This window comes from Rattus rattus, chromosome X (assembly GCF_011064425.1).
Source record: "Rattus rattus isolate New Zealand chromosome X, Rrattus_CSIRO_v1, whole genome shotgun sequence".
NCBI classification, from domain to species: Eukaryota; Metazoa; Chordata; class Mammalia; order Rodentia; family Muridae; genus Rattus; species Rattus rattus.
Genome location: NC_046172.1, coordinates 72419138 through 72433588, shown reverse-complemented (window position 1 = coordinate 72433588; position 14451 = coordinate 72419138). Strand labels below are relative to the sequence as shown.

The window sequence follows — 14451 nt, the reverse complement described above, 5'->3', positions numbered from 1 at the left end:
ACAATACCAAGCAACCAGAGCTTGGGGACTAAACCACTACCCTAAGACTATATGGACTGACCCTGGACTCTGACCTCATAGGTAGCAATGAATATCCTAGTAGAGCACCAGTGGAAGGGAAGCCCTGGGTCCTGCTAAGACTGAACCCCAGTGAACTAGACTGTCGGGAGGGAAGGCAATGGGGGAGGAGTGGGAGGAACACCCATAAGAAGGGGGGGGGAGGATGTTTGAGCAGGGAAGGGAATAACACTCGAAATGTATATAAGAAATACTCAAGTTAAAAAAAAAAAAAAAAAAAAACTTCCTCATAGGATTTTGGAAGCAGAAAATTTTTGTGACACTATTTGCTTTAATTAATAGGTCTTTATTTAATTATAAATTATTAATTGATAAAAAGAAATAGATTGAGATTTGCTACTAGACCATCACTGTGATTCACGGATGTAATCTGAGCAACCCAGTATGAAATTGAATGTTCTCTGACCATTAAGTCACATAGTTACACATCCATGGTGTAAGATTTCATCATCAAAAGAAAGATAAATACACACACACACACACACACACACACACACACACACACATGCTGCATACTTTACACATATACAAACTTACCAGACTCTAAGACCCAACAAGTTTACTTGAGAAAGTAGGCCAAATGTCCATGGTTCCCAGTCCAGCTACATTATATTTTCTCCCTCAACCAATACCTATAAGAGAATGTAGGATGTAATACACTTCATGGGGAATTCCCTCAGCAAGTTGACTGAGGAAGAGAACAGTAAGGTCTAGTTTCAGATGGTTCTAAATGATACTAAAATGTGATGTGAACTAGAAAGCCAAAGCATTATCTGAGCCGTCTCTGAAGAGTAGACATGAAAGAGAACCCTATTCAGCAGAACTTCAATCAATTAGGCCCAGAGTCTGCCCAGATGTATAAGGCCCACCATAGAAACAAAAATAACACACACACAAAAAAAAACAAGGCAACGTGTTTCCCTGAAAATTACCAGGCCCACAGTAATGCCTTCCCCCAAAAGAATGACTCTGGAGAGCTTCCAAACAAAGAGCTGAAAATAATGATTATAAACATAGTTAACAACTCAAAGAAAACATGAAATATTACAAGAGAATAAAAACAAAGAACTGAATAATAGGACTTCAATTCTGGATAAGAAAATAGAATTTAATAAAGAAATAAAATCTGGTCAGTGAGATGGCTTCAGTGGGTAAAGGCACTTATAGTCAAGCCTGATAACCTAAATTTAGTCCCTATGAGCTAAATGCTGGAAAGAGAAAACCAATACCCACACGTTGTCCACTGACCCTCATACACATGCCAGGGTACATATTTGTGCACATATACATGCAAATTTGTTCAAAGAAGAACGAGAGAGTTGTAGAATTTCTTAAGAAAACATAAACTAAAATTAAGTTCAAAATTAAAAACTCAGTAATCCAAATAGAAAGCCTTTCATAGGAAAAATGAAGTACCAGGGCTGAAATACAAGGTAGAAGAATTTGATCACTCAGTAAAAGTCAATGATAGATTTTTCAAATAAGTATTAAAATGAATAAACATGGAAGGTACTATGAGGTGCCAATGAAAAAGACCAAACCTCTAAATTATGGACATAGAAAAATATTTTCAATAAATCATGCAAGAAATTTCCCCAAACCTAAAGAAAACAGGAACTATCCAGATACAAGAGGCCTTTAGAACACCAAATAGACAGAACCAGAAAATAAGCTCTCCATGATATAGTTAAAACTCTAAAAATATAGAATGAAGAAAGGGCATCGAAAGCTACAAGACAGAAGGGCCAAATCACATTAAAGACACATGCTTCAGAATAATAATAGCTGGTTATTCAATAAAATCTTTCAAAGCCAGAAGGTCTTGGAAAGATGTATTTCAAGTTCTAAACAATCGCAATACCGACACAGAATATTATGTAGGGGAATTTCCCCCAAGTTATTTGATTGGCTGATGAAGATGACTGGAAGCCAATCACTGGGCAAAGATAAGGAGACTGGATCTTCCAGGCAGGAGAGGAAGAAAAGGGGAGGAGGACAGGGGCAGACAAGATGGAGGATGGAGGGAGACAAGATGGAGATGAAGATGAACCAGAACCATGTGGCCTGGACAAGCTGCAAGTAGCTAGGGTTTTCATAGATGGGCAATAGAGTAGGGCACATTTGTCCAATCAGGGAGCTTGGTCCCAGATGTACTGGAAGCCCCTGTGGTACAAGGGCAGGCTGAGCTAACAGAAAAAGCTGCAGCCTCCAAAAAAGATAATAGGGAGATTATATTAAGATAAAATGCTCTAATAGTCCTATAAGATACTCATATTCTCTTTAATGTGGGCTCCACCGGAATTTTTAGTTAAATATCCTAGACTGACAAATTAGAGCAGCCTGAATAATAGGCTTATACTATGTTTGTTTAATTTTCTTTACTTGTTTTAAATTGTTTAATTATCAAGATGGGTGTGATTTTGAATTTTGTGGTTATTTTATTATTCCTCTGGGAGAAAGGTCAAGCTAAAACTTTTCCTAGTTACTAGCTAAAGATCATACAAATTTGGGAGGAAGGTTTGTGTTTGTGTTCTTAGAAAAGGTGATTAGATTCTGGACACCTTCCAGAGTTAGATGGATCAGATATGAGAGAGACCCCATAAAGAACTATATTCAAGAGAATCAAACAAAAAAAGGTAAAGATTCTTTGTGTCATCCTTCACAAAGTTCATAATCCTTGCTAGTACTCAGCGTCATCTGCACATTGAAGGATTGAGCACTTCCATAGTGCATGTGGCTTTGTCTTTTCCTGCACTCCAAGAAATTCTAATCAGGGGCTTACTGTCTTTGCACCTATAGTCATTTCCCCTTTCTTATAGTGAGGTGGCACAGAGGCTCAGATTTGCCACAAGTCAATTATTAATGTGTTGTCAATGGTCACTTGAAGGCAACCCCACCCCAATTTTGTTTCTTTGTTTGTTTATTTGGTTGGTTGGTTTGGTTTTACTTAACTTTATTATTTTAAAAACTTGCAAATAATTAAAAACATCATGCACCAAAATTAACCAGATTCAAAATCTATGCAACTCAATGAACCTCTATGTAGTTAGAATAGGCAATCAAATGGAAGCTGTAGAGCCTCATACTAAATTTTACATTTTCAGTATCTAATATGTTTTATGCATTTGCCCACCACCAAAACAAAAGAATAAAACTTTATATCCTCTTGTAACTTTTAATTTTTTAACCCTATTAGTAATGATGGTTCTTAAATGCTTTAGCCTCCCTTATAGCTCACCACCTACCTACAAGAGGTAGTGGAAAAGAAAGGATAAGAGGGAAGTGGATCTGTTTAGAAATGGTTCTTTGAAGCAGATGCAATCTGCATTGTCAAGAAATCAGCAGTTCTGTTTACAGGTAAGTAGCTGCAGCTTGATCCACTAGAAAACACTTCACGGATATATCGGCAGTACAATTTGGTTGTGTCAGAGTAGCAGCAGCAGTGTTAATGACCTTTCAGGAACAGTCAGACCTCAGCCGAAACACTGAGTCAGCAGGAGGGAACAGGGCCAACAGAAATGCCAGGGGAAGTTCTCGGCTGTTTCTCTCTCCATGAATCCAAGATCAGTGAAGACTAAAGACTAACAAGCACTGTACAACTAGCTCTATAAGCAAGCCTGGCCAAACCTCTGTCACGGTCCGTTGAGACATTTTTTATATTCCCACTACACATCATGTGTCTTCTATGGGTCTTGTCTCACTACATGTCTTGTCTCAGCATCTGAGTCTGTCTCAGTTAATACACTGTGCCAATCATCCTGAGTCTGGGGAAACAGCAAGAAGCTGCAACACACCACCAGAAATTTTTTGGTGAGTTTCTCTCTATGGAGTCCTGACAAACAGAGCTCAACTACACAATGTAAGGCAGACTAATACATGAGTGTCATTAGAAAAAAATTCATTACATGTCCTTTCATGTGATTGTTTTAGCAGAATATCCTCTCACCTGTGTCATTTCAGCAAAATATTCCTTTATATGTTAGCCCCAGCAAAACACCCTCCAACACAACTGACTTTCCAAAGAACCCGTAATTTTTCATTCCCCTTATATTTGGCATTTCTTATCTCTTCATGTTATATTTTAACCACTTACAAATTTATTTTCATATATACACTTGTTATTGGCTAAATCTCACATTTGACATGTGGATTTTTTTCTTTCTAAAGTTGTCTAGTATCACTTAATGTTATACATTCGAAGTCCATCCATTTTCCTGTAATTTTTTAACTTCATTTTTCTTCTACTTTTATTTTTCTCTCATACGATATACCCTGATAGCAGTTAGCCCTCTCTCTACTCCTCTCACTGCACCAGACCTTCCCTCTCCCCTATATTCAATCACCTACCCTGTCTTCCCCAGAAAGTAGCAGGCCTCCAAGAAACATCAACTGAACAGGGTACAATAAGATTCATAAGATGAGGCATAAACCTTCACATCAAGACTGGATGAGAGAGCCCAGTAGGAGGAAAGGAGTCTCAGAGAAAGCAAAATATCCAGGGACTCACCCTCTGCCACAGTTAGGAGTCCCATAAAACACCAAGCTAACACCCATAGCATATATGTAGAAGACCTAGGTTAGTCTAATGCAGGCTCAGTGTTTTTCATTTCAATCTGTAAACTCCTATAAGCCCTTCTGAGATTATTCTGTGACCTGTGTTCTCCTGCTCCTTGACCGCTCTAACTCCCACAATTCCTCTTCCCAAACCTCTGCTGGATTCCCCAACCTCCAAATGGAGGGACCTGATATAAACCTCCAACTGAGCTGTTTCTCCGCTTACATTTTAGCTGTGGGTCTCTGCATCTGCTCCCACCAGATGCTGAAGAAAATATCTCTGATGATGACTGGACTAACCATCAAATTACGAGTATAGAGAACATCATTAAGTATCATTTCACTGATTTTTGGAGCCATTTGTATTTGTTTCTATATGAAATACATGAACTGTCCAGCCTCTGGTTCCTAGCCTTCCACACAGTGTCAGGCATAGGCTCCTTCTCATGCCCTGGACCTCAAACTGGACCAGTCATTGGCCACTCCCACATATTCTGTACCATCACTGCTCAAGCACATTTTGCAGGGAAGACATAATGTAGGTCAAGGGTTTTATGGTTAGTTTGGTATCCAGATTTCTATTCTGTAGCAAACAGAATACCTTTTCAAGCCAAAAAAGACTAGAATGTGTGGGTGGGAGCTCCATATGGGAATGAGTTTAACTTCTCTACTTTCAATGAGCTGTGTGGATAATGTCCTCAGCAATGTCCTCCAGCCATGAGTATTGGGAGAGCAACTCTCTGTCCTAGCATCAACCTGGGTTGTTTAGGGATCACCAATGGACGTTCTCAGCCAACAACCCAACCAAATGTAGCCCAGTCTCAGCAGGGTAAACTATGTCTAGCTACAAAAGATGTCCAGTCCAGACTGGAAATCCTCGCTTACTAGAAGTCACACTTGGATAACTGTCATAGAGTCTGGAAGTTTCCACAGGACTAGGTTTTCCCAACAACCCCCAGTGCTCCCCTATAGGCTTAGATTTTTTTAATTGGATTTTTTTATTTACTTACATTTCAAATGTTATTCCCTTTCCTGGTTTCCTGTCCATAAACCCCTTATTCCATCATCCCCCGCCTTCTTCTATAATAGTATTTCCCTACTCATCCACCTAGGCCTTCCCAACTCCCCGCCCTGATGTTCCCTGACACTGGGGGATTGAGCCATGGCAGGAACAAGGGCTTCTCCTTCCATTGGGGCCCAACAAAGACACCCTCTGCTACATATGCAGCTGGAGCCATGGGTCTGTCCAAGTGTTTGGACAGAAGAATTTCTTTGGGTTGTGGTTTATTCCCTGGGAGCTCTGGTTAGTTGGTATTGCTGTTCTAATGGGGTTGCAAAACACTTCAGTTCCTTCAATCCTTTCTCTAAATCCTCCAAAGGGGACCTCATTCTCAGTTCAATGGTTTGCTGCTAGCATTTGCCTCTGTATTTGTCATGCTCTGGCAGAGCCTTTCGGAAGACAGCTATATCAGGCTCCTGTTAGCACATAATTCTTGGCTTCAGCAATATTGCTTGGGTTTGGTGGCTATACGTATATGGGCTGGATCCTCAGGTGGGGCAGGCTCTTCAATGACCATTTCTTCAGCCTTTGTTGTATGTTGGAACATCTTTTGGGTGTACGCTCAAGAGAAGTATAGCTGGGTCCTCAGGTAGGAGAACACCCTATAGAAGAAGGGGAGGGAGACAGGATAGGGGCTTATGGACGGAAACCAGGAAGGAATAACATTTGAAATGTTCAAAAAGAAATATCAATAAAAATAAAATTAACTCAAAACAAATCAGTAGCCTTCCTCTACTCAAAGGATAAACAGGGAAATGACACATTTCACAATAGTCAAAATAATATAAAAATACCTGGGTGTGACTCTAAAAGTAAGTGAAAGATCTGAATATTAAAGAACTTCAAGTCTCTGAAGAAAGAAGTTGAAGATCTCAGAAGATGGAAAGACCTCCCGTGCTCATGGATTAACAGGATTAATATAGTAAAAATGGCCATTTTTCCAAAAGCAATCTACAGATTCAATGCAATCCCCATCAAAATTACAACTCAATTCTTCATAGAGTTAGAAAGAGCAACTTGCAAATTCATTTGGAATAACAAAAAATGGAGAATAGCCAAAACTATCCTCAACAATAAAAGAACTTCTGTGGGAATCACCATCTCTAACCTCCATCTGTATTACAGAGCAATAGTGATAAACCTGCATGGTATTGGTACAGACACAGGTTGGTAGATCAATGGAATAGAATTGAAGACCCAGAATTGAACTCACACATCAATGGTCACTTGATCTTCGACAAAGGTGCTAAAACTATCCAGTGGAAAAAAAAGGATATCATTTTCAAAAAATTGTGCTGGTTCAACTGGTGGTAAGTATAAAGCCCTATGCAAAGCTCAAGTCCAAGTGGATCAAGGACCTCCACAGAAAAGCAGATACACTCAAACTAATAGAAGAAAAAGTGGGAAAGAGCCTCAAACACATGGGCACTGGGGAAAATTTCCTGAACTGTACACCAATGGCTTATTCTTTACGATCAAGAGTCAGCAAGTAGGATTTCATAAAATTGCAAAGCTTTGTAAGGCAAAGGACACTGTCATTAGGACAGAATGGCAAACAAGAGTTTGGGAAAAGATCTTTACCAATCCTACATCTGACAGAGAGCTAATATCCAAAATATACAAAGAACTCAAGATGTTAGACTCCAGGGGATCAAATAAACCTATTAAAATTGGATAAAGAAATAAAACAAAGAATTCTCAACTGAGGAATATTGAGTGCTGAGAAGCAACTAAAGAATTATTCAAAATCCTTACTCATCAAGGAAATGCAAATCAAGAGAACCCTGAGATTCCACCTCACACCAATCAAAATGGCTAAGATAAACAACTTGGGTGACAACAGATGCTGGCAAGGATGTGGAGAAAGAGGACTACTCCTTCATTGTTGGTGATTTTGCAAGCTGGTACAACTACTCTAGAAATCAGTCTGTTGGTTCCTCAGAAAATTGGACATAGTGCCACCTGAGCAATCAACTATACCACTCCTGGGCATATGTCCCAAATTTGCTCAAGCTTAAAACAAGCACACATGCTCCACTATGTTCATAGCAGACTTATTTATGATAGCCAGAAGTTGGAAAGAATCCAGATGCCCTTTAACACAGGAATGAACAGAGAAAACATGGTACATCTACACAAAGGATTACTACTCAGCTATCAAAAACAATGACTTCCTGAAATTCACAGGCAAATGGATTCAACTAGAAAATATCATCCTGAGTGAGGTAACCCAATCACAGAATAATACACATGGTTTGTACTCACTGGTAAGTACATAAGTGGATTTGAGCCCAAAAGCTCAAATTACTCAAGATGCAATCCACAGACCACATGAATCTCAAGAAGAAGGATGACCAAAATACAGGCGCTTCACTCCTTGTTAAAAGGGGGAACAAAAAAATCCATAGGAGGGAATATGGAGGCAAAGTTTAGAGCAGCGACTGAAGGAAGAGCCATTCAGAGCCTGCTCCACATGTGGTGCATATATAAACAGCCACCAAAACTAGATATGATTAATGAAGCTAAGAAATGCATGCTGACAGGAACTGGATATAGATCTCTCCTGAGAGACATAGTTAGAACGTGTCAAGTACAGAAGCACATGCTAGCAGCAAACCACTGAAATGAGGAGGAATTAGTGAAATGATTGAAAGAGCTGAAGGGACTTGCAACAATAATACCTGGAGCGCAGCACCTACTACTACCTGGCTGGGGACAAGTTTTCACTTTGAGTAATCTTTAAATGAAGAGTGGGTAAAGTCCATATGCGGAAGAGAGATTCCAATCAACAATATCAATAAGTCAAAGAAAACTATTGTCTTTAAGCAATCTACAAAATATCATCTATAACCCAACAATCCCCTATGTCAGTACCATTACTGAGCAGTTGAAGCCTGACTCTTTGATTGTAGTCCGTGGGCATGTTCCTAAAGATTCAGAAAGATTCCAGGTAGACTTTCAGCATGGCAACAGCCTGAAGCCGAGAGCTGATGTGGCCTTCCACTTTAACCCTCGCTTCAAAAGGTTCAACTGCATTGTTTTTAACACACTGACAAATGAGAAATTGGGCTGGGAGGAGATCACCCACGACATGCCCTTCAGAAAAGAAAAGTCCTTTGAGATCATGATCATGGTGCTAAAGAACAACTTCCAGGTGGCTGTGAATGGAAAGCACATTCTGCTGTATGCCCACAGGATCAGCCCAGAGAAGATAGACACACTAGGAACCTACGGCAAAGTGAACATTCACTCTATTGGGTTCAGATTCAGCTCGGATTTACAGAGTGTGGAAACATCTACTCTCGGACTGACACAGATAAGTAGAGAAAATATACAAAAATCTGGCAAGCTCCAGTTGAGCCTGCCATTTGAAGCAAGGTTGAATGCCTCCATGGGCCCTGGACGAACTATTGTCATTAAAGAAGAAGTGAAGACAAATGCCAAAAGCTTTAACGTTGACCTAGTGGCAGGAAGGTCAAGGGATATCGCTCTGCACTTGAACCCATGCCTGAATGTGAAAGCATTTGTAAGAAATTCCTTTCTTCAGGTTGCCTGGGGAGAAGAGGAGAGAAATAGTACTTGCTTCGCATTTAGTTCTGGGATGTACTTGAGATGATAATTTACTGTGATGTCCAAGAGTTCAAGGTTGTGGTAAATGGTGTGCACAGCCTGGAGTACAAGTACAGATATAAAGACCTAAGCAGCATCGACACACTAGCAATTGATGGCGATATCCGTTTGCTGGATGTAAGGAGCTGGTAGCTACCATGACTGCCAAAACCCTGGAAATACAAAATGACTTATCTGATGCTGGCCATGTCAAATGCATCTAGCTTTTACCACATTGTTTATATTGTTAAGTTGAGCTCTCACAACATCAAATCCTACTAGTGTTGTCAGGCCTGGCTCTGCAGTGTGGCAATCTCTACATTCTGAGGAACACATCAGGGCAATCACAGCTCACTGCCAGCAAGGCTCTGCACACTGGGTCCCTCATAAAACCGCACTCAACACATATTTAAGTGCCTAATATACTATATATGCTAGTTGACAGGAATGGCAAGCGTACTTCTTGTGCACATTCTCTGAGTTGGCCAGACACTGCAGTGCCCACAACTTGTGTGGTTCCTGTTTTCTGGCACTTGCGTGTCACGTGACCAGTTTCTGATGTAGTGTCTTCCTGCAAGCATTGCATTTACCCCACTAGGGACCTTTGCAGTTAAGGCCAGAAAAATATACTAATGGATGGAAAACACTACTTCCCCAGTAATCCTTTCATAATCAACATTCTATCATATCATAATTGAAGACTGCATAACATTTATTTAGTTCTCGTTGCTTTAAACTTTATAAAACATATGATGCTGAACACAGCAGAAAAACTGAGGCCAAAACGCTGAATTATGACAAAGCAAGTGTTCTGCTGTGGCAAAGTGAGGTAGAAGTTTATAGTTTGTAAAACCCTCTTGGATAACTAACACCAAGGTATACCGTGAATATATAAAACAGGCACTATCAAAGCAAAACCTATCCAGGAGGGCAATGTGAAAAGGTTGAGTTGGTGTGGAGACCAGCCCTCGTGCCTTTGGATCTCAAGATGTCGGCACAACATCAGTGAGGTCAGGCACTGCTCTGTCTGCTAAGTCAACTTGTATTAGCAGATACAGCTTCTGTACTCCTGTATCCTCCAGGATTTGATTGGAGCCCTAGGTAGTCTTTCTTCACTGGTTGTCACAGATGTCAAAGGTTTGGCTGTTGGGAAGGGGAAGGGATAATTTCATCAGGTAATTGTATGATATTAAACCACAGGATAGCATTCTACCAGGGTTTAGGAGTATTCAGTCAATTTGCCCAGATATACGTACTCATACCTAGGAAGTGATACCATCAGCAATCTTACATTATAGGAAGTACTCAAGACAGCAACTGCTAGTCCTTCATTTTCATCCAAATTTATTATGTTTATCTAAAAAATTCATATGGGGTGGTGGGTGGAACTGGGCAATTCGTAGAGAGGCCAGGAGGCTCTATAATCTTCTAGTTACTTCTTCATGCATTACTGAGATGTTGGGGGCTGAAAGGCCCTCAGTTAAAAATAAAAGCCCATTCATACAAAAGCATATTTTCATTTCTATTTTTATACAAAGCTATTCAGACTTATTTTTAATAGATTCAGTCCTAGTTCCTAGATTCTGGTCTTTTTAAAAAGCTACTGGAATTTATTAGGTTCTGAGACATTTCATTGTATATTCCTAAATTCTATCTCTAAACTATAAAATGTCCTTTTGCTTGTCCTAATTCTGCATTAAAGTTTTACATTAAATTTAGAAAAAAAAAGAACAACAATACCAACCAACCAGAGCTTCCAGGAACTAAACCACTACCCAAAGACTATACATGGACTGATCCACGGCTCCAACTGCATATGTAGCAGAGGATAGCCTTGTTGGGCACCAATAGAAGGAGAAGCCCTTGAGCCTGCCAAAGTTGGACCACTGGTGTAAGGGAATGTTGAAAGGCGGTAAGCAGGGGTGGATGGGGAGAAGAACACCTTTATTGAGTTAATTTTATATCCAGCCAATTTGCTAAAGTTGTTTCTTAGCTGTAGAAGTTCTCTGGTTGAGTTTTTGGGGTCACTTAATTATCCTATCATATCATCTGCAAATAGTGATATTTTGACTTCTTCCTTTCCAATGTCTATCCCTTTGACCTCCTTTTGTTGTCTGATTGCTCTGGCTAGGACTACAAGTAGTATATTAAATAGGTAGGGAGAGAGTGGAAAGTCTTGTCTAGTCCATGATTTTAGTGGTATTGCTTCAAGTTTCTCTCCATTTAGTTTGATGTTGGCTACTGGTTTGCTGTATATGGCTTTTACTATGTTTAGATATGGGCACTGAATTCCTGTTCTTTCCAGGACGTTTAACATGAAGGGGTGTTGAATTTTGTCAAATGTCTTCTCAGTATCTAAGGACATGATCATGTGGTTCTTTTCCTTGAGTTTGTTTATATATTGGATTACAATGATGGATATCTGTATATTGAACCATCCCTGCATCCCTGGGATGAAGGCTACTTGATCATGATGGATGACCATTTTGATGTGTTCTTAAATTCAGTTTGTGAGAATGTTAGTGAATATTTTTACATCAGTATTCATAAGGGAAATTGGTCTGAAGTTCTCTGTCTTTTTTGGATCTTTGTGTGGTTTGGGTATAAGCATAATTGTGGCTTCATACAAGGAATTGGGTAATGTTCCTTCTGTTTCTATTTTGTGGAATAGTTTGGACAGTATTGGTATTAGGTCTTCTATGATGGTCTGATAGAATTCTGCATTAAACCCAACTGGTCCTGGGATTTTTTTGGTTGGGAGACCTTTAATGACTGCTTCTATTTCCTTAGGAGTTATGGGGTTGTTTAACTGGTTATCTGTTCCTGATTTAACTTCGGTACCTGGTATCTGTCTAGGAAATTGTCCATTTCCTGCAGTTTTTCAAGTTTTGTTGAATATAGGCTTTTATAGTAAGATCTGATGATTTTTTGAATTTCTCTGAATCTATAGTTATGTCTCCCTTTTCATTTCTGATTTTGTTAATTTGGACACACTCTCTGTGTCCTCTCGTTAGTCTGGCTAAGGGTTCATCTATCTTGTTGATTTTCTCAAAGAACCAACTTTTGGTTCTGCTGATTCTTTCTATGGTCCTTTTTGTTTCTACTTGGTTGATTTCAGCTCTGAGTTTGATTATTTCCTGCCCTCTACTCCTCCTGGGTGTATTTGCTTCTTTTTGTTCTAGAGCTTGTAGGTGTGCTGTCAAGCTGCTGAAATATACTCTCTCCTGTTTCTTTTCGCAGGCACTCAGAGCTATGAGTTTACCTCTTAACACAGCTTTCATTGTGTCCCATAAGGTTGGGTATGTTGTACCTTCATTTTCATTAAATTCTAAGAAATCTTTAATTTCTTTCTTTATTTCTTCCTTGACCAGGTTATCATTGAGTAGAGCATTGTTCAACTTCCATGTATATGTGGGTGTTCTTGCCTTATTGTTGAGAGATATTAAGGAATAGTGACTGTTGCTTCCTGTTATTTTCGTATTTGGAGGTGAGATTGTGTTTGTGTGCTTGTCTTCTCTTGGTTTTGTTGCAAAACGATTAGTTTCTTGCTTTTTCTAGGGTGTAGCTTGCCTCCTTGTCTTGGGCTTTACCATTTATTATCCTTTCTGGATAGGATTTGTGGAAAGATATTTTGTAAATTTGGTTTTGTCGTGGAATATCTTGGTTTCTCCGTCTATGTTAATTGAGAGTGTTGCTGGATACAGTAACCTGGGCTGACATTTGTGTTCTCTTAGGGTCTGTATGAGATCTGTCCTGGATCTTCTGGCTTTTTCTCTCTGGTGAGAAGTTTGGTGTAATTCTGATAGGTCTGCCTTTATATGTTACTTGACATTTTGCCCTTACTGCTTTTAATATTCTTTGTTTTGTGCATTTGGTGTTTTGACTATTTTGTGACAGGAGGGCTTTTTTTTTCTGGTAAAATCCATATTTGAGTTCTGTAGGCTTTTTTTTATATTTATGGTGTATCACTTTTCTTTTAGGTTAGGGAAGTTTTCTTCTATGATTTTGTTGAAGATATTTACTGGTCCTTTTGAGTTTGGAGTCTTCTTACACTCCTCTACAGCTATTATCCTTAGGTTTGATCTTCTCATTGTGTCCTGGATTTCCTGTATGTTTTGGGCCAGTAGTTTTTTCCATTTTACATTATCTTTGACCGTTGTGTCGATGATTTCTATGGAATCTTCTGCTCCTGAGATTTCTCTCTTCTATCTCTTTTGTATTCTGTTGGTGATGCTTGTATCTACGTGCTTTTTGTCTCTTCCTTTTGGTTTTCTATATCCAGGGTTGTTTCCTTTGTGCTCTTTATTGTTTCTATTTCATTTTCAATTCCTTCACCTGTTTGATTGTGCTTTTCCTGTAATTCTTTCAGGGATTTTGTGTTTCCTCTCCAAGGCCTTCTACTTGTTTACTTGTGTTTTCCTGCATTTCTCTAAGGGAGTTCTTCATGTCTTTCTCAAAGTCGTCCAGCATCATGATCAAATATGATTTTAAATCTAGATCTTGCTTTTCTGGTGTGTTTGGATATTCCATGTTTGCTTTGGTGGGAGAATTGGGCTCTGATAATGCCATGTAGTCTTGGTTTCTGTTTCTTGGGTTCCTGTGCTTGCCTCTCGCCATCAGGTTGTCTCTGGTGTTACCTTGTTCTGCTATTTCTATCAGTGGCTTGGCTGTCCTATAAGCCTGTGTGTCAGGAGTGCTGTAGACCTGTTTTCCTGTTTTCTTTCAGCCAGTTATGGGAACAGAGTGTTCTGCTTTCAGGCGTGTAGTTGTTCCTGTCTAATGGCTTTCAGCTATTCCTTTGGGCCTGTGTCCTGAGTCCACCAGGCAGGTTGCTTGGAGCAGAAAAGTTGGTCTTACCTCTGGTCTCGGGCTGATGTTGCTCCTCAGGGCTTAGTTTCAGCTCTTGGTGAGGGCAGCAACCAGAATGGCCTGCTCCTACTTCTGGGTCCCTGTGCGCACGCGGCCCTGATGGCGTTAGGTGTTTTCCTCTAGAGTCAGAAATGTGGGCAGAGTAGAAACAAAAAGGACCATAGAAAGAATCAACAGAACCAAAAGTTGGTTCTTTGAGAAAATCAACAAGATAGATAAACCCTTAGCCAGACTAACGAGAGGACACAGAGAGTGTATCCAAATTCAATACAATCAGAAAT

General features: G+C 39.7%; 1 protein-coding gene across 1 annotated transcript; it reads left to right on the top strand.

Annotated features, from left to right (window-relative positions):
• The first annotated feature begins 2088 nt into the window (after window positions 1-2088).
• LOC116887988 (galectin-8-like) lies at window positions 2089-9454 on the top strand. Its single transcript, XM_032889421.1, is given in 4 exon segments — window positions 2089-2153; window positions 4866-4964; window positions 8453-9297; window positions 9300-9454. Coding segments are annotated over 4 exon segments (1164 nt in total).
• The last annotated feature ends 4997 nt before the right edge of the window (window positions 9455-14451 follow it).